The 25,455-nt window shown below is 39.9% G+C and overlaps 1 protein-coding gene across 1 annotated transcript in view; it reads left to right on the plus strand.

Annotated features, from left to right (window-relative positions):
- The window catches only part of LOC133634862 (intestinal-type alkaline phosphatase-like), a 42,162-nt gene extending 17,959 nt beyond the window's left edge, over positions 1-24,203 (plus strand). Inside the window, exons 5-11 of the mRNA XM_062027510.1 lie at positions 4,834-5,006; positions 10,218-10,352; positions 10,438-10,513; positions 16,117-16,251; positions 18,665-18,856; positions 18,937-19,053; positions 23,173-24,203. Coding sequence (XP_061883494.1) covers positions 4,834-5,006; positions 10,218-10,352; positions 10,438-10,513; positions 16,117-16,251; positions 18,665-18,856; positions 18,937-19,053; positions 23,173-23,447 — 1,103 coding nt within the window. The 3' untranslated portion in view covers positions 23,448-24,203. The remainder of the gene's footprint in view (positions 1-4,833; positions 5,007-10,217; positions 10,353-10,437; positions 10,514-16,116; positions 16,252-18,664; positions 18,857-18,936; positions 19,054-23,172) is intronic.
- The last annotated feature ends 1,252 nt before the right edge of the window (positions 24,204-25,455 follow it).

Raw genomic sequence — 25,455 nt, forward strand, 5'->3', positions numbered from 1 at the left:
GAGTAGGCCAATTATTTTGACCCGGGGGCTACATTTAGAGAAAAAAATGTGTCTGGGGGCCGGTATATCTATTTTTAGGAACACTAATACAAAACCTCTCAATAATGTCTGATTGAATGCTAAAAACGTTACGACAGACCGCCTTAAAAAACGTAATGGAATTTTACATGTTTCTATGAACGATAAAACACTGAATATTGACAAAATATGAACGTCACACCCCCTTTTGATCGACATATTTTACAATCAAGTGAAACGCAACAAAAATGCAACAATTAGTGAAATATGAACGCGAAGGGTACAAAATAAACCCACCGACAATCTGATATATCTGATATATCACTAAGCTTTAGAACAGGGGTGTCAAACTCAAATACAGAGTGGGCCAAAATTTAAAAGTGAACAAAGCCACGGGCCAAGTGTGAACAAATGAACCTTTTAATAGGGACCCAAACACGTTTTGCATTGAATATTGAACAAGCAAGGCTTATATAACTTTATAGTGACATGCAAAATCGAGTTTCAAATAATAATAATAATAATTAAAAAATATCAATGGCATATCAAATACAATTTAAATAAAAATTGAATGCCTCTTTTCTATTTGCAGCCTTCTGAGGTATTTATCAACATTAACTTTTTCCACAGGCTAATAAATTAGCAAAATAAAATAATGACTAAACCAACCATTCAGGACTTTAAACTGCTCAGTTTGCAACACACTGATCTAATCTGATGTGCCCAAGCCAGACACCTGGCATCTTTTCTTGGATGCTAGTTCATTAATGTCGGGGCTCAGGCTTTGAGCTGAGGCAACCTTCATTATCGAACGAAGTTGTTCATCAGTCATTATATCTCGTAGTCCACCCGGACCACAGTCTTGGGGGCGTGCCTTAAAGGCACTGCGTTTAACGTCCTCTACGAGCTGTCGTCACGTCCGCTTTTCATCCCTTCTAACAACGTGCCGGCCCAGTCACAAGATATGTGCGGCTTCTGTATGCACACACGAGTGTATGCAACGCATACTTCATCAACAGCGATACAGGTTACACTGAGGGTGCCTGTATAAATAACTTTAACACTGTTAGAAATATGCGCCACACTGTGAATCCACACCAAACAAGAATGACAAACACATTTTGGGAGAACATCCGCACCGTAACACAACATAAACACAACAGAACAAATACCCAGAATCCCATGCAGCCCTAACTCTTCTGGGCTGCAATAAACACCCCCGCTACCACCAAACTGGGCCAGCATTCGTTGGACTGGGTGAAAAGCGGACGTGACGATTTTCGGGAGGGGCACTGAAATTTGGGAGTCCCCCGGGAGGGTTGGCAAGTATGAGAATTAGCGGTTAATGCGGTGTTACCGCGGCACCGCCGCTGTATATAATCGGCGGGCTAGCTCTAGTGTTAATTTGATATCGCCTCAAGGGCCAAGTGGAACTACACGGCCCGCGGGCCAGAGTTTGACACCCATGCTTTAGAACTTTGTTGTGAAAATCTCCTTCCGCGACTGTGGAAACGCTTCCCGCCCACACTGCTTGGTGCCTCGTCTGAGCTGCTGTGACGTAGATTACCATAGTAACTAATTAGATTACCATTGTAACTAATTTGATTACCATAGTAACTGGTATATCATCCCAAAGCGCAGATTCCAGCCATTGAAATACTTAGTATAGTTGAAGACTTACGGTCATTAGAAAACATCACTGCACATCATAATGGCAGCTACACTTTCCATCTTAAAGATCTAAAAAAATTACTTGGGAATGTCCGACGGGCCAGATTGAAAAGCTCAACGGGCCGCATGTGGCCCCCGGGCCTTAATTTGCCCAGGTCTGGAGTAGGCGCATAGTCAAATACGTTTTAATAAAATCCCTTTTACACCTATTTACCTGCTCGGTGTTAATCATTTTGCAATGCAGTCTGCTGAAAATGATGGAAAGAGCCACTCTACATAGCAACTGGCGCTGTGGTCAAAAACACACTTTTAAGATATTCAGCACTTGTCTCGCAGCTAACCTTGCGGTTCAAGTGTCCGCCCTAGAGCTCGGTAGGTCATGAGTTAAAAAAACAAAAAAACTCCCTTTTTTTGTTTCAATTCTTATTATTTTGTTTTAAAATCGTGTTGGTTTTTCTGCAGATTTTTTTGTTACAAATATTGTATTTTTGCTCACGACCCGAATTCTATCTTGTGGGTGTGGCTTCCTTCGAACAATGCGGTAAATGCCTTTTTTTTTAGTCAGTCTCGGATGATGCCGTGACAATTGGAGGGGAACTATAGAGGCTCGAGGTGGGCAATACTGACCAATAAAAAGGCTTCTAAAATGTTGTTCAGAAGAGGCCCCGCCCACAAGATTGAAGTTGAATTGAAACCAAAAAATATATAATTTGTACTAGGGTTGTACGGTATACCGGTATTGGTATAGTACCGCGATACTAATGAATCATATTCGGTACTATACCATCTCTGAAACGTACAAGTACAAGTACAGGGGCATATCTAGTCGATACTACTATGATTACATCAATTTTTTTTAGCATCACATCTTCTTTTTTTCTTTTTTTTTTTTTTAATGTATATTATGTTTATAAACTCAGGAAATATGTCCCTGGACACATGAGGACTTTGAATATGACCAATGTATGATCTTGTAACGACTTGGTATCAGATTGATACCTAAATTTGTGGTATCATCCAAAACTAATGTAAAGTATCAAACAACAGAAGAATAAGTGAATATTACATTTTAACAGAAGTGTAGATAGAACATGTTAAACGAGAAAGTAAGCAGATATTAACAGTAAATGAACAAGTAAATTAATAATGAATTTTCTACCACTTTTCCTTAATAATTTTTTTGGGGGGAGGGTGTTATGTTTTTTTGTTTTTTTTTGTCAAAAAGAAATACAATCATGTGTGCTTACGGAGTGTATCCCTGCAGACTGTATTGATCTATATTGATATATAACGTATATATTGTGTTTTTTGATGTTGATTTAATTTTAAAAAAATAAAATAAAATAAAAAAATGTTTACATTTTTTTTTTTTTTTTGTTTCTTGTGCGGCCCGGTACCAATCGGTCCACGGACCGGTACCGGGCCACGGCCCGGTGGTTGGGGACCACTTTTCTAGTATGTTCACTATTTTATTTAAGGACTAAATTGCAATAAGAAACATATGTTTAATATACCGTTAGATTTTTTTGTTAAAATAAAGCCAATAATGCAATTTTTTGTGGTCACCTTTATTTAGGAAAGTACCGAAAAGTATCGAAATACATTTTGGTACCGGTAACGGTACCAAAATATTGGCATCGGGACAACACTAATCTGTACACAAAAAAAACGATCTGCAACCAGAAAAATAGTTTTAACCAAACGTTTTTTTATGTTTGAAATTTTTTTCTCTATTTCAAATACATTTTTTGTTTGAACATATTTTTTCGTTGTTGCAAATCCAATATTTTGTTTTTTGCTAATCTTTTTCTGGGGGGAGTTATAAATGCAGTTTTTATTTTGGTTGCAAAATAACACTTTTCTCTCCGATTTGATTAAAAAAAAAAGAGTGCCAGTCATGTTATCGCTGCTGTCCTGTCCGTACATTGAACTTGCATGCGTGTTCTCGTGTTTTTTCCGCGTTAAACAGTAGTGAAGTGAATTATATTTTATATAGCGCTTTTCTCTAGTGACTCAAAGCGCTTTACATAGTGAAACCCAATATCTAAGTTACATTTAAACCAGTGTGCGTGGCACTGGGAGCAGGTGGGTAAAGTGTCTTGCCCAAGGACACAACGGCAGTGACTAGGATGGCGGAGGCGGGAATCGAACCTTGAACCCTCAAGTTGCTGGCACGGCCACTCTACCAACCAAGCTTTAATGCAAAAATTGTCATAGCGTGGATCTTTACGCAGCTTACTGCGAGGATTGTTTTCCCGGGATGCAAACGGACTAGACCGGACATGGCTTGAAGGTATGAACACATTTAATTGTTCACTATCAATGAGGGACAAACAAAAAGGCACACAAGGCGAAGACAAAACTTAACACAGGATACAAAAACTAACACTTAGGCAGAACTATGGACATGAAACAAAAAACACTTACCGTAACAAGAACTATGGCATGGACAGAGCAAAAACAGAGTAGATCCAGAGTAATCTATGGCACTGCATGAAACAAACAATACAGAGCATGATACAGAATAATGTCGCCAGGACGACTAACTGAAAAAACAGGCTTAAATAATAGTCTCTTGATTAGAACAGGTGTGTGAGTCCAAACAAATGAGGCAGGTGAAACTAATGAGTCGCCATGGTGACAAAACAAACAAGGAAGCACAAAAACAGGAACTATAGGAGTCCAAAACTAGCAGAAAATAACAAAAAAAAATCCAGACCACAGAACATGACAAAAATCATAGGGCCGTAATGAAGTGTCTTGCCGGAGGACACACCAGCAGTTCCTGTAATCCTCTTTATTTTAGGGTTTTGGACCCAAAACTATGACCAAAAAAAAAACCAAGCACTTTTTTAAATAGCAAATATATATTTTTAAAAAGTGCAACATTTGAACATACTCCATGTAATTGAATGTCGACAGGAAAGGGTCTGACATCACCTCTGCAAACATCTCAAATGTGACCACAAAACCACAAATACCCATTACGAGTACAAGTAATTATATGTGGGTAATTCCTGACTCTGTATATTTAAAAAAAAATAAAAAAATCTCAAATATTTCCTTTTTGTTTCGAAAAACGGGCGGGTGGTCCAAGTTGCATCAGCTTTCAGCAAAAGTACCTAATTTGTTCTCCTTGTCCAGGTAAATCCGTGGGTATTGTGACCACCACCCGGGTGCAGCACGCCTCCCCGGCCGCGGCTTACGCCCACTCGGTCAGCCGCAGCTGGTACAGTGATGCCGACCTTCCGAGCAGCGCCCGCCACCAGGGTTGTGTGGACATCGCTACCCAGCTGGTCACCAACGTCGACATTGATGTATGTGACACCAGTTCTTTTTTAAATATATAATCATTATGCTGTCTTAGTCACGCCCCGTAATTTGGAATTCCAACTCTCTAATTGTTACTGACTTACTGTAAATTGTCATAACATGCACAATACTACTGGGTACGTTTTTACTATCTTATGACTTGGGATTTGGACAAATACTGTGAGTACGACTTCACAGAAGTCTGTTGTATCAGCTGACGCAACGCCAGCCCACAACAGCTGGTTACCCAATTTTTCCCCCCTCAGGGGATCCAATTGGCTCATCTGATGTCTTCTTTGTCTAAAGTCATCCAGGGAACTTTATTTATTCTGCCAACTCCCGTTTCTTCATCCGAATGCCAAATTACAAGCCACTTTTAACTTCGGTTTCATGCCCTTGGTTTTCCATGTATGATCGTAAACTAGAAAGGCACGGCGCCATGTTGCCAAATATCAAACATACCGTTTAGAGTGCCGAAGAAATACTAGGTTACCCTTTTTTTTGCCGACTAAGACTGTCTAATCCTGCTTGGCCAAGGTTGTGTTCAAGTACTGTCATAAAAACGGCATTAGCATATTTTTACAGAGGTTGTGTAATAGAGCCATACATGTGAATGAGACATTGTAGCACCTTGATTGTTTACACCAGGGATGTCCAAAGTGCGGCCCTGGGGCCATTTGCGGCCCGCAGGTCATTTTCTAATGGCCCCACGGCCCATTTTAAAATACGATTAAAAAAATTAAAAACATAAAAAGTGGTATGAAAGACCAAACAGGTGAAATGTAACAAGAAAATGTTGCAATGTTTACTCTAATAACACAAAGCTGCCATGCAGGCGGTTTCTTTCTTTAAAAAATAATAATGAATCAAAATCAATGTTATTATGAATTATTGACCTATCCAAGGCTCCAATTACGTCACATTAAATATTGCACTTTGAGATCTTTTTTTGGGAAAATGTTGCATATTTTGTGTTTGCCATATAAAAAATTGAGCTTTTTTTTTTTAAATTTTTTTAAAGAAGGGCCTAAAACGAACAAACAAAAAACACAAACAACAATAAAACGTCTGAAGTTGATCTCGAGATTATTGTGTTAAAAGTAAACAGTAAAAAAAATGTATAATTTATTTTTTTAACACTTTAACGACTGGGACCCTTTTGGTTCCCCAATCATTTTTGTGTGATTTGTTTTTAAGTGTCATTGCTCAAAAAACAATAATGAATTAAAATCAATGGTGTTATGAGTTATTGCCCTTTTTAAGGCTCCAATTATTATATGATCTGAAATATTCCTCTTAAAAATTTTATTGGGTGAAAATATTGCATATTTTGTGTTTTTTCCATAAAAAAACTGGGTTTTCTTTGACAAAAAGAGCACACGACTTAAATCTTTAAAAACGTTATATTGACAGATAGACCTAATGTTGATCTAGAGATAACAACACTGAATAATGACACATTCTAAATATTTTTTGGACCAAAACCCTTTGGGGTCCCCGGGATCAAGCCTGAGTGGAGGCCTTAATGTATATTTTTTATACATATATTGAATTGGTTTTTAAAATAAGAAAATATCAAAATGGCCCCCGCTTGCTTTGATTTTTCAGTGTGCGGCCCTCAGTGGAAAAAGTTTGGACACCCCTGGTTTACGCAGATTATACAGCAACACATGCAAAATAGCATCGTAGCTTCAAAATACTTATTTCATTTACACAGTTTGATTGATTGATTGAGACTTTTATTAGTAGATTGCACAGTACAGTACATATTCCGTACAATTGACCACTAAATGGTAACCCCAATAAGTTTTTTGACTTGTTTAAGTCGGGGTCCACGTTAATCAATTCATGGTATAAATATATACTATCAGCATAATACAGTCATCACACAAGTTAATACATTGAATTATTTACATTACTTACAATCCGGGGGGTGGGATGTGGAGGCGGTTGGGGCGGGGGAAGTAAGTACTCAGTAAGTACTAAACTTGCTAACTCCCTGCTATATCCACGCCATTGTCTTCATTCCTACTTTTTTTGTGTGATTTTTGAAAATAACTCGAATGACTTCAACCGGAATTGAATTAGATGAAACACATGAGAAACTAATTGTACATCTTTTTTCCACTGCAAAATAACTAAATGAATTAAAAAATAAATAAGTCGAACCTCGATTTACGTACTCTCAAGTGGTTCTAGAACAGTGTTCGTATATAAAAAAGTTTGTATATTGAGGCAAATTTCTCCATAAGAAACAATGTAAACATGAACAATAGGTTTTTGCATGGAAAAAGTCCATAATTTAATAAAGGTGTGTATACTTTAAACACAATATAAAGCGCTATACAGTAACGTATATCAAACAAACATAAAAAGGAGGTGTAGGATCAACTGTCTATTTAATAACAAAGCCAAAACAACCGAAACTAGCTGAACTGTCCTCGTATTTAGACGCCCTGCTGACACGCATGCACACTGTCACTAGCCTTGTGGTGCACTCACAATATGAAATCACAAAACTCCTTAGCTTTAACAGCCAGCTGGCTACAATGATTAAGAAAAAACAAATTTGCTTGTCCTCGTAAGCAGCCGCCCTGCCGACACGCACACAAACTGTCACTAGCCCTGTGGTGCACTCACAATATGAAATCACAAAACTCCTTAAATTTAACAGCCAGGTGGCTAAAATGATTAATGATAATAATTTTAGAACCTTTATTTAACTAGATAAGAAACCCATTTAGATCAAGATCTCTTTCACAATTTGAGCTGGCCATGAGGTCAACAGCACATGTCACAGAGCAGTAACAAAAAAGTAATACGTTGAGACATACATCTTTAAAATACATAAAAGAGAACTGTAAAACAATAAAGATTTACACCTTTTAAAAACACAGGCACTGTGCAAAAGTCTCTTGCTGTTTGTCCCTCAGGACAGAACGGAAGGCTCCAAATTGAAGTAGTTCAGTTAGTGTCAGTTTCGTCTGCAATGCATTCCATGCCATAGGGGCAGCAATGCCAAAAGCTCTTTTGCCAAATTCATAATAAATAATAAAAACAAATCTACAGTATCTTGTCAGTTAATCTCTTGGCGTGCAGCGGAGGGAACGGGTGCGGGGATGTCGATACTTCAAGAATGTTTCTCTTGTCCATTGCTTTCTTTGGACTCACATTGAACTAGTGTTGCGTCAGACCAGTCTTCCTCTCAGGGAATACAAGTCACTGGTCAATTCCAACTTCTTTCGGATGACATATATGTTGAGTAAGAAGGACCATCAAGACAGAGTAGGAATAATATCAAGTTTTACTAAAGCTTTAGGAGACCAGTCCTACAGTGTGTTAATAGCAGCATGTAGAAGCGGTCTAAAAATCAAACGGACAGAGACAGCTTATTTAGTACGAAAACAGCCCCCACCCCGCTCAGAAAGGAATACAGCTTCATTGTTCTAAACAGATATGGTAAAAAGGGAGTACATCATACTCCCAATACACATTGCAACGCCTTCAAGAGTTTACTTGCGCACATAAGATACAAGAACAAAGTGTCCAAATGGGGAAAATATTAGCTGCTTTAAACCTGACTATGAATAAAGAAAGAACTCTTAAAAATATATGCATTCTCCACACTAGCCAACCTGGAAAATGTTGTAGAAAGGCTAAAAAAACATATTAAAAGCACACGCAGTAGCAATTACCACAGTAGCTAACAACATTGGGGTTGTTAGCGAGACAATAGCATGATGACTAAGCTCAATATTTACCCCAGATAACTTTCCTGACGCAAGCCTGGCCAGGGATCGAACCCGCGCCCTATTGCTAAATGCAATATAAAACCTCAGTCATTCTTTAGTTGTATTGACATGTTATAAACTATTTTTGATTCTTGCGGTACATGCATTCACGATTCATTTTGATTACGTTTCTTGGGGTGTTGATCCAATTCAACATGATTCTCTATTCAAACCGATCCTCCCAATATATCATTTGGTGTAGAAAGTAGGATAAAACATTTTCAAAACAGGTTAGAGGTTACAAAAGCTTCTGCTGACGTTTGACGTATTCACGCAGTGACAAAGCAAGAAGTTTGTCACTAAGAATATACAAATATTAATAACTATATTTATGTAAATATATATATATAAATAAGAATTGCGACCCTGTTATGGTTAGATTGTTTTCAGGCACCCCTAAACGGACACATACTTTGATTTCTAAGTACAAAACCTTGAAATTAGATTGATGCATGTTTGACCTAAATGTAATTCCTGAAAAATTAATTGTTAAAAAAAATGTGCAAAAACAACATATTTAACATCATTAAAACATACAGGTAATTTACATATCCTCCTGATATATAACTATTTACGAGCACAGAAAATATGTTTTACATTGTAATCTTATCAGTGACGGAGCAGGAAGAACCTTGAAAAACATTTGCGGTAAAATGTCATCCAAAAACACCGTCATTCATTTTATTCAGTCAATAATTGATGTAATATTTACAGTAATATGCACTTATTCACACACAACGTCAACCGCCAGACGGCCTTGTGTAGACTCACGGAAACACATTGCAAAAAGTCAGTGTTCAAAAAATACAAAAATTAGGGGTATTTTATTTGAACTAAGCAAAATTATCTGCCAATAGAAAAAAGAACATTCGGCTTGTCAAGACTTTCCAAAACAAGTAAAATTAGCTCACCTCAATGAACCCCAAAATACCTTAAAATAAGTATATTCTCTCTAATAACAAGTGCACTTTTCTTGGTAGAAAAAAAGAGACCTTTTTGCTCAATATGTTGAAAAATATCCTAGTGCCATTATCTTGACATAATGATATGCGCTCGGCATCATGATTTTTTTTTTTATGCTTGAAGTAAGAAATTACTTTAAAAAAGTAGTTTTATACTTGTGAGTGTTAATGACACAGTTTTGCAACAGTTGATATTCTAGTTTCAAGCATGTTTTACTCAATATAGGTCTTCAAATCTCAGCAACAAGCTGTAATATCTTACTGAGATCATTTAGGACCAAAACCCTTAAAACAAGTAAAGCACTCTAACATAAAAGTGAGAAGAATTATCTTATCAGACAGAAAATAAGCAAATATCACCCTTTTTTGAGATATTTAATCTTAATTAGATTTCAGTTTTTGCAGTGCAAGGCTGCCAGTTTGCCAGTTTACAGTATATGATGACTCCTGTTGTCTCTTTAAGGTGATCCTGGGAGGAGGGAGGATGTATATGACACCAAAAGGCACTTCGGACCCTGAATACCCAACCTCCAACTCTCGCAAGGGAGACCGCAAAGACCGAAGGAACCTTATAGACGTCTGGTTAAAGGCTAAACCAGTAGGATGATTTACAATCTTTTATTTATGTTTTTATTACACACATTTTTTTTTGTTAATGCGTTGTCACATGATACGTCTTTCAGAACAAGAACTCCCACTATGTTTGGCACAGGAAGGAGTTTGATGCGGTAGATGTTAAAACGACTGACCGACTCATGGGTGGGTAAACTTCTGATTTGCACATTCACTACGAACATGACACAAGCACGTGCAGTGGAAATGCATTGGCACCTACGCACATATGGTATCTATGTATCGGTTGCCATGCTGTTGACTGACAGAACTCCACGTTATCTGAGGTCAACTTTCATCTTTACGGCTATGTGAACTCATCAACCATAAATTTAAAGCGGCATGTCATTAACTCCCCTGACAATGTTGATAAGAACCCAAGGGCACGTTTCTTGCTCTAACATACAGCCCAGCGGGCCTGATCTGGCCCACGGGATGAGTTTGCGAAGTATAAGAATTAGCCGAAATTTTGGAATGAAAGAAACTGCTGTTCTAAATGTGTCCACTGGATGTCACAATAGCAATTCTTTGTATCTTTGTAGATAATGCTACATACGTAACCAAAAAAAATCAACCACATGATGTCGAGGAAAATGAGCAAACTACATAAATAACATCTTGTAATTTGATTTAGGTATTATTTTTTTACTTTGATAGATTGAAAATGAACACCAATGAGTTGACTGATGAACATTATCACATCATTTATTCAGAAAGTATTAATAACGACAAATAAATATAGAATACCATCCATCCATCATCCATCTTCTTCCGCTTATCCGAGGTCGGGTCGCGGGGGATCCCGAGGCGTTCCCAGGTCAGCCGGGAGACGTAGTCTTTCCAACGTGTCCTGGGTCTTCCCCGTGGCCTCCTACCGGTCGGACGTGCCTTAAAAACCTCCCTAGGGTGGCATCCTGACCAGATGCTCGAACCACCTCATCTGGCTCCTCTCGATGTGGAGGAGCAGGGGCTTTACTTTGAGCTCCACCCGGATGGCAAAGCTTCTCACCCTATCTCTAATGGAGAGACCCGCCACCCGGCGGAGGAAACTAATTTCGGCCGCTTGTACCCGTGATCTTGTCCTTTCGGTCATAACCCAAAGCTCATGACCATAGGTGAGAATGGGAACGTAAATCGACCGGTAAATTGAGAGCTTTGCCTTCCGGCTCAGCTCCTTCTTCACCACAACGGATCGATACAGCGTCCGCATTACTGAAGACGCCGCACCGAACCGCCTGTCGACCTCACGATCCACTCTTCCCTCACTTGTGAACAAGACTCCGAGGTACTTGAACTCTTCCACTTGGGGCAGGGTTTCCTCCCCAACCCGGAAATGACACTCCACCCTTTTCCGGGCGAGAACCATGGACTCGGACTTGGAGGTGCTGATTCTCATCCCAGTCGCTTCACACTCGGCTGCGAACCGATCCAGTGAGAGCTGAAGATCCTGGCCAGATGAAGCCATCAGTATCACATCATCTGCAAAAAAGCAGACACCTAATCCTGCAGCCACCAAACTGGATCCCCTCAACACCTTGACTGCGCCTAGTAATTCTGTCCATAAAAGTTATGAACAGAATCATTAACCGCAATATGTCAGTGTAAAAAAACAAAAAACAACAACATTATGATTTGTACAGAATGTGCTTGTTCTATTTTTAAACAAAGAAAACAATCTGAAGTGGTCTTTATTTTTACGTTTTCGTGCCGTGATTCTACCAGTCCGGCCCACTTGGGAGTAGATTTTTCTCCATGTGGCCCCCGATCTAAAATGAGTTTGACACCCCTGCTCTAACGCATACACAGATACCAAGTACATTGCTCTTAAAGGCCTACTGAAACCCACTACTACCGACCACGCAGTCTGATAGTTTATATATCAATGATGAAATCTTAACATTGCAACACATGCCAATACGGCTGGGTTAACTTATAAAGTGCAATTTAAAATTTCCCGCCACACTTCCGGTTGAAAACGTCTAGATATAATGACGTAAGCGCGTGACGTCAACGATTGATACGGAAGTATTGGTACCCAATTGAATACAATACAAACAGCTCTGTTTTCATCTCAAAATTCCACAGTATTCTGGACATCTGTGTTGGTGAATCTTTTGCAATTTGTTTAATGAACAATGAAGACTGCAAAGAAGTAAGTTGTTGGTGCGATCGGTGTATTAGCGGCTGGCTGTAGCAACACAACCAGGAGGACTTACTTGGATAGCAGACGCGCTAGCCGACGCTAGCCGCCAACCGCACGGATGATCGGGTGAAGTCCTTCGTCCTTCCGTCGATCGCTGGAACGCAGGTGAGCACGGGTGTTGATGAGCAGATGAGGGCTGGCGTAGGTGGAGCGCTAATGTTTTTAGCATAGCTCTGTGAGGTCCCGTTGTTAAGTTAGCTTCAATGGCGTCGTTAGCAACAGCATTGTTAAGCTTCACCAGGCTGGGAATTATTAACCGTGTAGTTACATGTACATGGTTTAATAGTATTGTTGATCTTCTGTCTATCCTTCTAGTCAGGGGTTTATTTATTTTGTTTCTATCTGCATTTGAGCCCGATGCTATCACGTTAGCTCAGTAGCTAAAGAGCTAAAGAGTATTGTCGTGGAGATAAAAGTCACTGTGAATGTCCATTTCGCATTCTCAACTCTCATTTTCAAGAGGATATAGTATCCGTGGTGGTTTAAAATACAAATCCGTGATCCACAATAGAAAAAGGAGAGAGTGTGGAATCGAATGAGCCAGCTTGTACCTAAGTTACGGTCAGAGCGAAAAAAGATATGTCTTGCACTGCATTCTAGTCCTTCACTCTAACGTTCCTCATCCACGAATCTTTCATCCTCGCTCAAATTAATGGGGTAATCGTCGCTTTCTCGGTCCGAAACGCTCTAGCTGCATTGAAAACAATGGGAAATTTTGAGGAGTCCTTCCTCTGGTGACGTCACGCTACTTCCGGTACAGGCAAGGCTTTTTTTATCAGCGACCAAAAGTTGCAACTTTATCGTCGATGTTCTCTACTAAATCCTTTCAGCAAAAATATGGCAATATCGCGAAATGATCAAGTACGACACATAGAATGGATCTGCTATCCCCGTTTAAATAAAAACATTTCATTTCAGTAGGCCTTTAACACAATTCATAGACACTTAGATGATATTCTAACGTTTGAAAAGTAAGCGTTTAGTGAGTGCCGGTAACTTCTTGCAAAGTTGTATCACTGTGTTGTATCAGCGTTTCTTGTAACTCAAGTCCGTACTTGTATTCGCACGATCAGTGCAAAGGAATCTGTTACGTACCTCAAACTATTAACAGATGCAGGTCTTCATTCAGTTTTGATCCTCAGCCAATTCGTGCAACCAACCAACCAACCGACATTCTCACTGCCGTCATACCAAATTCTTTTTTAGAGTGTCACAAGTGAATCGGACCACTCACCATCTCAGTTAGTGAGCAACTGGGCGTTCAAAGCCAATCATTCTGCAATCACCTGTTAACAATTACCGTTCTTTAACTATCTCCAAATTTGTGTTGCCAACCGCCCCAAGTTGTTTTCTGCTGCAACACGATGGTGGTATTTAAGTTTTGGAACGTTTTCCTGTTACTATGGAAATGTAACCATGTTGTTAAAAGAAAAGACCCTCGATTGGCCGATACATTAGGTACCCACCTTTATAATGGGGAATTCCTTTGGAAAAAAGCAGAATGAAGCAAGATTACTCTTCTTGTCGCTCAGATATACGTTCACATAGCTCAGTGCTTAATATATGTTCTTGTTCACACACTTCTCTACTTCATCCCTGGCTAACAAGTTTTTCCGTTGAAGCTTTGGTTTTGGCTTCATCGCCATAGACCGGGGGTCGGCAACCCGCGGCTCTAGAGCCGCATGCGGCTCTTTAGCGCCGCCCTAGTGGCTCTCTGGAGATTTTTCAAAAATGTATGAAGAATGGAAAAAGATGAGGGGGAAAAAAATCTATTTTTTTGTATTAGTATGGTTTCTGTAGGAGGACAAACATGACACAAACCTCCCTAAGTGTTATAAAGCACACTGTTTATATTAAACATGCTTCACTGATTCGAGTATTTGGCGAGCGCCGTTTTGTCCTACTTATTTTGGCGGTCCTTGAACTCACCGTATAGTTTGTTTACATGTATTGATTGATATAACTTTCTCCGACTTTCTAGGACGTGTTTTATGCCACTTTTTCTGTCTCATTTTGTCCACCACACTTTTAACGTTGTGCATGAGTGCACAAAGGTGAGTTTTGTTGATGTTATTGACTTGTGTGGAGTGCTAATCAGACGTATTTGGTCACTGCATGACTGCAAGCTAATCGATGCTAACATGCTATTTAGGCTAGCGATGTGTACATATTGCATCATTATGCCTCATTTGTAGCTATATTTGAGCTCATTTAGTTTCCTTTAAGTCCTCTTAATTACATTTATATCTCATGACACACTGTCTGTATGTAATATGGCTTTTAATTTTTTGCGGCTCCAGACAGATTTGTTTTTGTATTTTTGGTCCAATATGGCTCTTTCAACATTTTGGGTTGCCGACCCCTGCCATAGACTTTAATTTTTAATGAAAGTCTTTGGTGCATGCTCGGACTACCTAGAGTTTGGTAAAAACTTAGACGTAGGGCTGCACTATTTCAGAATCAGAATCAGAATCAGAAATACTTCAATAATCCCCGAGGGGAAATGAAGATTTTCAGCTCAAACCCATTCAAGAGCAGACAAACATTACAGGGAGACAGAACAGGATCGCTGAAGTGTCTGCCATCTTCCGGCGCCCCTTACAAAAAAGGTAAGAAACAGGTAAACGCTGGGGGGGGGGGTATTCAGTCTAAGCCTGTGCCCCTGGAGAGGGGGTCCAAACTGAGGCCAAGGAGAAAAAAAAACCCTCATAGCCATAGCACACATAAACATGTGTGTAAGAGGGAAAAATCAAAGAACACAAAGGACATTAAAGACATTAAAAGACCAGTGCTGATGCAACCAGCCACTTCTACACACAGCCACAAAAGTAAAATAACAACAAAAAAACGTATACACTGTGGTGGCCTCTGCAGTGTTCCACGCCATCGTCTACTGGGGTAGGAGGAGCATGGCCAGAGACAGGAGCGGACCCAACAAAGCAACCAAGAGAGCCGACTCCACCCTCGGCCGCCCACCAAGTGTCCAGTCCGCATGGATGAGCGAGGATACGTCCAAGGAGACCGAGGTGTCCGATACCTGCTCATTCAGCCAAGACACTGTGAAGCTTGTCCGCAGCCCTGTCTCTTTCATCCGCATCTCCTCCAGTCTCTCCAAACGGACTCTGGTGTGGCAGAGACCCAGCAGCTGGTCTCCATGGCCGGAAGGTAGATCCAGAAGTTCACAAAAAAGCACCGCAGAAGTCACGAAAGTGCCACCCCTTGTCACACAGTCCCAAAGGGTCCCGAACCAAAAGGCAAAAAAACCCACATGAAAACGAGAGGGAAACATCAGGAACACAAAAGGATGACACAAGAGCACAGAGCTCCTGCCAACAGCAGCCACTAAAGCGGAGCCATCCTGGGAAAAATGTTATTTGAGGAAATAAAAACACCGGAACGTACCCCAAGGCCTTCAGTCGGTCACAGCGTTTTCTCGAAGTGTTGCTTTTATCTATTTATCTAAAAATCATTGAAGTAGGTGTGACTTTGATAGCATTTTAAAATGTTATTCTTCCATTCTTAGAATCTTGCTCTTTTTATGTTTCAGGTCTGTTTGAGCCAAAGGATATGAGATTTGAGGTTTTTCGAAATGTCACCAGAGATCCCTCCATCGTGGAGATGACGGAGAAGGCCATTCAAATCCTCAGCAAGAATCCAAAAGGATATTTTCTGTTTGTGGAAGATGAGTACCAGCACGGTGTATTGTGGTCATGGTAACCTGGATTGATTGATTGATTGATTGAAACTTTTATTAGTAGATTGCACAGTGAAGTACATATTCCGTACAATTGACCACTAAATGGTAACACCAGAATAAGTTTTTCAACTTGTTTAAGTCGGGGTCCACTTAAATTGATTCATGATACAGATATACTGTATACTATTTTCATAATACAGTCATCACACGAGATAATCATCAGAGTACATACAATGAATTATTTACATTATTTACAATCCGGGGTGTGGGATATGGAGGCGGGGTTAGGATTGGCTGGTATCAACACTTCAGTCATCAACAATTGCATCATCAGTGTAAGACTGACTTGGTAGGATATGTACAGCAGGTAGTGGACATAGAGAGAGCGATCAGAAAGTATAAGAAAAAGTGTCTACATTTGATTATTTACATTTGATTATTTACAATCCGAAGATGTATGATGTGGAAGGGAGGGTGTTAGTTTAGGGTTGAAGTTGCCTGGAGGTGTTGTTTTAGTGCGGTTTTGAAGGAGGATAGAGATGCCCTTTCTTTTACACCTGTTGGGAGCGCATTCCACATTGATGTGGCATAGAAAGAGAATGAGTTAATACCTTTGTTGGATCGGAATCTGGGTTTAACGTGGTTAGTGGAGCTCCCTCTGGTGTTGTGGTTATGGCGGTCATTTACGTTAAGGAAGTAGTTTGACATGTACTTCGGTATCAGGGAGGTGTAGCGAATTTTATAGACTAGGCTCAGTGCAAGTTGTTTTACTCTGTCCTCCACCCTGAGCCAGCCCACTTTGGAGAAGTGGGTTGGAGTGAGGTGTGATCTGGGGTGGAAACATTTAGGACTGATCAAAGTACGGCAAAATGCATAATTGTATGAACAAAAGTACACCCGTACCTAATTTGTTCAAAAAATATCCTACAAAGACAAAATTGTACAAATACCAAAGCCGCTCTTTCTATAAGAAATACAGTAAAGTAAATCCAATTCAACTGTTGCAGTACTAACACAAAACACATTTTTATCAAGAATAATTACAAAACTCCACGACCCCCACAGCAGTATGCCTCACTGGGCTGTTTTCATACTCAAAATAAAAAAGCACAGAGACTGAGACAGTGTCCAAACGAAAATAGATACTTTAAAAACCTTAGACCAGGGGTGTCAAACGTACGAACAGGTTTTATCCGGCCTGCAGGAAGAGTTTGCGAAATGTTTGAATGAAAGAAACTGCTGTTCTAAATGTGTCCACTAGATGCCGCAATAGTAATTCTTTGTACCTTTTGTAGATGATCAATCAATCAATCAATGTTTACTTATATAGCCCTAAATCACGAGTGTCTCAAAGGGCTGCACAAGCCACAACGACATCCTCGGCTCAGATCCCACATCAGGGCAAGAAAAAACTCAACCCCATGGGATAATAATAAGAAACCTTGGAGGGGACTGCAGATGTGGGGTCAACATTTTTTGTTTCATCACATGGACAAAGATAAGATCTTCTGGAGGAAAGTTCTGTGGTCAGATGAAACAAAAATTGAGCTGTTTGGCCACAATACCCGGCAATATGTTTGGAGGAGAAAAGGTGAGGCCTTTAATCCCATGCCTACCGTCAAGCATGGTGGTGGTAGTATTATGCTCTGGGCCTGTTTTGCTGCCAATGGAACTGGTGCTTTACAGAGAGTAAATGGGACAATGAAAAAGGAGGATTACTTCCAAATTCTTAAGGACAACCTAAAATCATCAGCCCGGAGGTTGGATCTTGGGCGCAGTTGGGTGTGGAATGGCTAAATCAGGCTAGAATTAAGGTTTTATAATGGCCTTCCCAAAGTCCTGACTTAAACGTGTGGACAATGCTGAAGAAACAAGTCCATTTCAGAAAACCAACAAATTTAGCTGAACTGTGCCACTTTTGTCAATAGGAGTGGTCTAAAATCCAAACAGAAGCTTGTGGATGGCTACCAAAAGTGCCTTATTGCAGTAAAACTTGCCAAGGGACATGTAACCAAATATTAACATTGCTGTATGTATACTTTTGACCCAGCAGATTTGGTCACATTTTCAGGAGACCCATAATAACTTCATAAAAGAACCAAATTTCATGAATGTTTTCCGGTACCCAACAAGTATGTGCTCCAATCACTCTAGCACAAAAAAATAAGAGTTGTAGAAAGTATTGTAAACTCAAGACAGCCATGACATTATGTCCTTTACATGTGTATGCAAACTTTTGATCGCGACTGTAAATAAAGGACAATCCAAATATCAGTCAAAACAGCCTCCTCAAAAATAGATTTTGCGACGCACACAAGTATAAAAACAACGTGATTGAACAGCAGAACCAAAAAAAATCAAGTCATATTTTAACATGGCCTCTCGTGTTTCCCAGCACGAGGGAGAATTGATCACGGACACCATGACGGCATCGCCAAACTGGCACTGACGGAGGCTGTGATGTTTGACCGAGCTATTGAGCGTGCCTCGCAGCTCACTCAGGAGTCAGACACACTGACGGTCGTCACGGCCGACCATTCTCACGTCTTCACCTTCGGCGGCAACACCCCCCGAGGAAATCCAATCTTTGGTATGAGTCGCTAAATACCCTTTTGGACCAGTATATCATTGTTTGTATGCTCTTCACCGCCATTTTTTTTGCTTCCCCAGGTCTAGTGCCAAAAAAAGCAGAGGACCAAATGCCTTTCACCAGCATCCTGTATGCCAACGGCCCTGGTTACGTGCATGTAAATGGAACCAGAGGGAACATCACGATGGTGGATTACTGTAAGCACATTCTAATATCTTTCAGATGCACAATGTGTCTTTGCTTGGGTGACTTGATTGGATTATAGCTCGCTGTGAAGCAACGTCGGAGTGTCATGTTCGTAGAGTTCACTGGGCTCTGCTCTTTTCCGTGTTTAAGTATTCCATCACGTCAATGCGCAGGATATGTGCTTCGCAGAACTATTTGTGTTTCTTTGTGGAACGCTGGACAAGCACTGACCCAGTTCTTCCATCCCTTGGTTCTGCACCATTTGCATCAGGCATTGCATGAGCACATACTGTATATATAATAACGCTTTACTAGGATTAATTACTTTTATAAGCCCTCAGTTTGGACTGTGTGAGTGAAACCAGAAAAAAAATATCTGCCGACATTAAAAAATAGCACACTTAAAGGCCAACTGAAATGATTTTTTGTAATTTAAACGAGGATAGCAAATCCATTCTATGTGTCATACTTGATCATTTCGCGATATTGCCATATTTTTGCTGAAAGGATTTAGTAGAGAACATCGACGATAAAGTTCGCAACTTTTGGTCGCTGATAAAAAAAAGCCTTGCCTGTACCGGAAGTAGCGTGACGTCGCAGGTTGAAAGGCTCCTCACATTTCCCCATTGTTTACACCAGCAGCGAGAGCGATTCGGACCGAGAAAGCGACGATTACCCCATTAATTTGAGCGAGGATGAAAGATTTGTGGATGAGGAGCGTGAGAGTGAAGGACTAGAGTGCAGTGCAGGACATATATTTTTTCGCTCTGACCGTAACTTAGGTAAAAGGGCTCATTGGATTCCACACTTTCTCCTTTTTCTATTGTGGATCACGGATTTGTATTTTAAACCACCTCGGATACTATATCCTCTTGAAAATGAGAGTCGAGAACGCGAAATGGACATTCACAGTGACTTTTATCTCCACGACAATACATCGGTGAAGCACTTTAGCTACGGTGCTAACGTGATAGCATCGGGCTTAACTGCAGATAGAAACAAAATAAATAAACCCCTGACTGGAAGGATAGACAGAAAATCAGCAATACTATTAAACCGTGGACATGTAACTACACGGTTAATGCTTTCCAGCCTGGCGAAGCTTAACAATGCTGTTGCTAACGACACCATTGAAGCTAACTTAGCTACGGGACCTCACAGAGCTATGCTAAAAACATTAGCTATCCACCTACGCCAGCCCTCATCTGCTCATCAACACCCGTGCTCACCTGCGTTCCAGCGATCGACGGCGCGACGAAGGACTTCACCCGATCATCGATGCGGTCGGCGGCTAGCATCGGATAGCGCGTCTGCTATCCAACTCAAAGTCCTCCTGGTTGTGTTGCTGCAGCCAGCCGCTAATACACCGATCCCACCTACAACTTTCTTCTTTGCAGTCTTCATTGTTCATTAAACAAATTGCAAAAGATTCACCAACACAGATGTCCAGAATACTGTGGAATTTTGCGATGAAAACAGAGCTGTTTGTATTGTGACACAATGTGTCCGAATACTTCCGTTTCATCCATTGACGTCACGCGCATACGTCATCATACATAGACGTTTTCAACCGGAAGTTTAGCGGGAAATTTAAAATTGCACTTTATAAGTTAACCCGGCCGTATTGGCATGTGTTGCAATGTTAAGATTTCATCATTTATATATAAACTATCAGACTGCGTGGTCGGTAGTAGTGGGTTTCAGTAGGCCTTTAAACCCACTTGGCACTTTGAGTAAACGTGGTTACGAGTGACGGATTAATTTATAAAAGTAAGTATTTAACTTCAGAATGTTTATAATCACAAGGATTATTTTTGGTCATGGTTCGGGTTTGTTTTTTCAACTACAATTGTACAGTTTACAATACTGTAAATATGACTTCCTTATACACTTTTGTAATAGTAACATATACAGAATTACAGAGAAATGTTATGTCAAACCAAAAAATGCAATTTTGGTAGAAATTGTGTGTGAATGCCGAAATTAGATGACAACAGTTAGCACGCTAGCCAGATACCAGAGGGATTAATAAAGTTGTTTGAATTGAATTGAATTACTGTAACGTCTTGTAACAAAATATACAGTCATGGTCAAAAGTTTACATACACTTGTAAAGAACATAATGTCATGGCTGTCTTGAGTTTCCAATAATTTTTACAACTCTTATTTTTTTTTTGTGATAGAGTGATTGGAGCACATACTTGTTGGTCACAAAAATCTTTTATGAATTTATTGATATTTTTTTACACATAAAAAATAAAAGGCCTGACCGTACTGAATAAGTGAAATGCTTTGATGGTGAAATGGTTGAAATCAGGTGAAAGATGTGTGGAGAAGTGATCGAAAAAATGTGGAAACAATGTTGTTGAAAAGTGAAAATTCTGCGAAAAGCATTTGAAAATTCTTAGTTTTAGTGGATGGGAAAAAATGTCCTAAAACATTTGCAATTCCTGGTAATGTGGGAATTTTCGGAAAATAAAAAATGGTACCATGAGCTGAATATTTTGAAAGTGACCCTGAGGTTTACACCTGAAAAAATTGCTAAAAAAGGTAGTATGCTAATGTTAGCGTGTTTACAGTCAACACGTGTGAAGTAAGAAAATATTACAGGAAGGTTTTACGGCAGTTTGGGAACATTCACGATGAGTGGAATGTGAATTGGTTGTTTGGAAAAAAAATTGGAAAAAATGTTCTTGAAATTGTAGAATTCCTGAAAATGTGGTCATTTTCGGAAAATAGAAATAAATGAATAAGCTGAACATTTTAAAAGTAGACTGGGTTAGTGCATGAGTTGCACTGAAATTGATGATGTTTTAATGCAGGGGTGTCCATTTGCGGCCTGCAGGTCATTTTTTAACGGCCCCACGGCGCATTTTAAAAATGCGATTGAAAAAAATTACAAACATAAAAAGTGGTATAAAGGAGCAAACAGGTGAAATATAACAAGAAAACGTAGCAATGTTTACTCTAATAACACAAAGCTGCCATGTTTTACAAAATAATAATGAATCAAAATCAATGTCATTATGAATTATTGACCTATTTAAGGTTCCAATTACGTCACATTAAATATTCCACTTTGAGATATTTTGGGGGAAAATGTTGCATATTTTGTGTTTGCCATATAAAAAAAACTGAGATGTTTTTTTTAAAGATGGGCCTAAAACGAACAAACAAAAACATAAACAACAATAAAACTTATAATTGACGGATATATCTGAAGATGATCTCGAGATTATTGTGTTAAAAGTAAACAGTAAAAAAAATGTTTTTACACTTTAATGAGTTGGACCCATTTGGATCCCCAAAAATTTTAGTGTGATTTGTTTTTAAGTGTCATTGCTCAAAAAATAATAATGATATAATAATAAAAAATCAATGGTGTAATGAGTTATTGACCTTTTTAAGGCTCCAATTATTATATAATCTCAAATATTCCACTTAAAAATTTTATTGGGTGAAAATATTGCATATTTTGTGTTTTTTTCCCATTTAAAAAAAGGGTTTTCTTTGACAAAAAAAGCATACAACTTAAATCTTTAAAAACGTTATATTGACAGATAGACCTAATGTTGATCTGGAGATTTAAAACTTGAAAAATAATGATAAAAATAATAATACTGAATAATGACACATTTTCTATATATTTTTTTTACCATAACCCTTTGGGGTCCCCGGGATCAAGCCTGAGTGGAGGCCTGAATGTATATTTTGTATACATATATTGTATTGGTTTTTAAAAAATAAAAAAAAATCAATCAATCAATGAAAGTTGACTTATATAGCCCTAAATCACGAGTGTCTCAAAGGGCTGCACAAGCCACAACGACATCAGATCCCACATCAGGGCAAGAAAAAAACTCAACCCGATGGGATGACTATGAGAAACCTTGGAGGGGACCGCAGATGTGGAATGGCCCCCTCTTGCGTTGATTTTTCAGTGCGCGGCCCTCAGTGGGAAAAGTTGGGACACCCCTGTTTTAATGAGTGTGGGAGGGGATTATACGAGGCTCTCAATTATGGTTGAAAAACTAAGCAATTGCAGCAAGACTCGAAGATTGATGGGGTTTGTGCATCCTCTTTGTGGTTTCCCAAGCTGTGCTCTCCAACCGTCTTCATTTTATTTGCAGATGACGAAGAGTACATGCAGCAGGCCGCCGTCCCCCTCGACTCCGAGACACACGGCGGCGAAGACGTCGCCATTTACGCCAGGGGCCCTATGGCTCACCTCTTTCACGGGGTGAGAGAACAGAACTACGTGGCCCACGTCATGGCCTACGCCGCTTGCTTGGAGCCCTACACGGACTGCCCGCCTCCGCCTCACTCCCACACATCCGCCGGGTGCGTGAGCACACCCTCAAACCTAATGTTTGGACTCCTGTGCCTTCTTTGGCTGTCCAGATGACACCCGACAACCGCACCCACTTTACACATCCATAATAATGCAAGTACATAGCGTGCATGTAGAAGACGCTTTATGCAATAATGCTTTATACAGCCAACAAACACACACACACACACTGTCAAGTGTGGGTATGGAGCCAGACCAACAGATCACAGTAAACATCCTGACATCTCATTTTTGAAATGCAAGCAAACATTCGGACATTGTGCAAATACGCAAACAAGAACAACAAACAGTACTAAGCGTTGCAAATGTAGAGCTTTATGTGCATATTTTATTTAAAACACTATTTTCATTATACGTTGGCAACAAAACTACCAACTTGCACAGAGTAGTTTGCTGTCTTCCATTTGCCGGTTAGGTTTTTTCTCTCCTTTTCTCACCTTTCAGACCTTTTTAAGGAGCTGTAATGTTGTTATTGACACACCGAGAATAACTTGAAGGCAGCATGGAGGCAGAACTGTTCAGGACTGGTGCACATGTTTGGACTGAATTTTAGTACCGGACTCTGAACTAGGCGCCGCCATGCCGTGCCAAGCTGTAATACCAATGGACCTTAAGAATTTATAATAATACTGTACGTTGATACAGGTCTTTTAGGAGAATGTATCCGTTTTTATGAAGTCGGTATCCGGACCTCAGTGGCATTTTTTTGTCTGTCCAAGTTACTGTCACTCTACTTTTCTATTTGAATTGTCTGCGAATGTATTTTATATGCAAGATGTATTTTTATACACTGTTTTTGTAACATTTATATATCAGGATTGAGAATATTATTTGTGTCTTCATGATTTATTTGGGTTCTGTGGTCCAATCTTCTTTATCGTTCTCTCTGGCACTCATCGAAGGCAGACACTCGTATCTCTCCGGTTTGCTTCTTTGTTTTGTCTTGTCTACCTTTCTTGGAGTCTCTTTTTTGCGCTGCTCTACAAAATCCAAACAATGGAATTGATCAATCGGCCTCTTAAAGGCCTACTGAAATGAAATGTTTTTATTTAAACGGGGATAGCAGATCCATTCTATGTGTCATACTTGATCATTTTGCGATATTGCCATATTTTTGCTGAAAGGATTTAGTAGAGAACATCGACGATAAAGTTTGCAACTTTTGGTCGCTGATAAAAAAAGCCTTGCCTGTACCGGAAGTAGCGTGACGTCACAGGTTGAAAGGCTCCTCACATTTCCCCATTGTTTACACCAGCAGCGAGAGCGATTCGGACCGAGAAAGCGACGATTACCCCATTAATTTGAGCGAGGATGAAAGATTTGTGGATGAGGAACGTGAGAGTGAAGGACTAGAGTGTAGTGCAGGACATATCTTTTTTCGCTTGGGTAAAAGGGCTCATTGGATTCCACACTTTCTCCTTTTTCTATTGTGGATCCCGGATTTGTATTTTAAACCACCTCGGATACTATATCCTCTTGAAAATGAGAGCCGAGAACGCGAAATGGACATTCACAGTGACTTTTATCTCCACGACAATACATCGGTGAAGCACTTTAGCTACGGAGCTAACGTGATAGCACATCGGGCTTAAATGCAGATAGAAACAAAATAAATAAACCCCTGACTGGAAGGATAGACAGAAAATCCACAATACTATTAAACCATGACCATGTAAATACACGGTTAATGCTTTCCAGGCTGGCGAAGCTTAACAATGCTGTTGCTAATGACGCCATTGAAGCTAACTTAGCAACGGGACCTCACAGAGCTATGCTAAAAACATTAGCTATCAACCTACGCCAGACCTCATCTGCTCATCAACACCCGTGCTCACCTGCGTTCCAGCGATCGACGGAGCGACGATCATAGATGCGGTCGGCGGCCCGGAGACGGAGGAAGTCAAGGTGAGGTCGGCGGCTAGCGCGTCTGCTATCCATCTCAAAGTCCTCCTGGTTGTGTTGCTGCAGCCAGCCGCTAATACACCGATCCCACCTACAACTTTCTTCTTTGCAGTCTTCATTGTTCATTAAACAAATTGCAAAAGATTCACCAACACAGATG

This window comes from Entelurus aequoreus, linkage group LG19, assembly GCF_033978785.1.
Source record: "Entelurus aequoreus isolate RoL-2023_Sb linkage group LG19, RoL_Eaeq_v1.1, whole genome shotgun sequence".
Taxonomy (NCBI): domain Eukaryota; kingdom Metazoa; phylum Chordata; class Actinopteri; order Syngnathiformes; family Syngnathidae; genus Entelurus; species Entelurus aequoreus.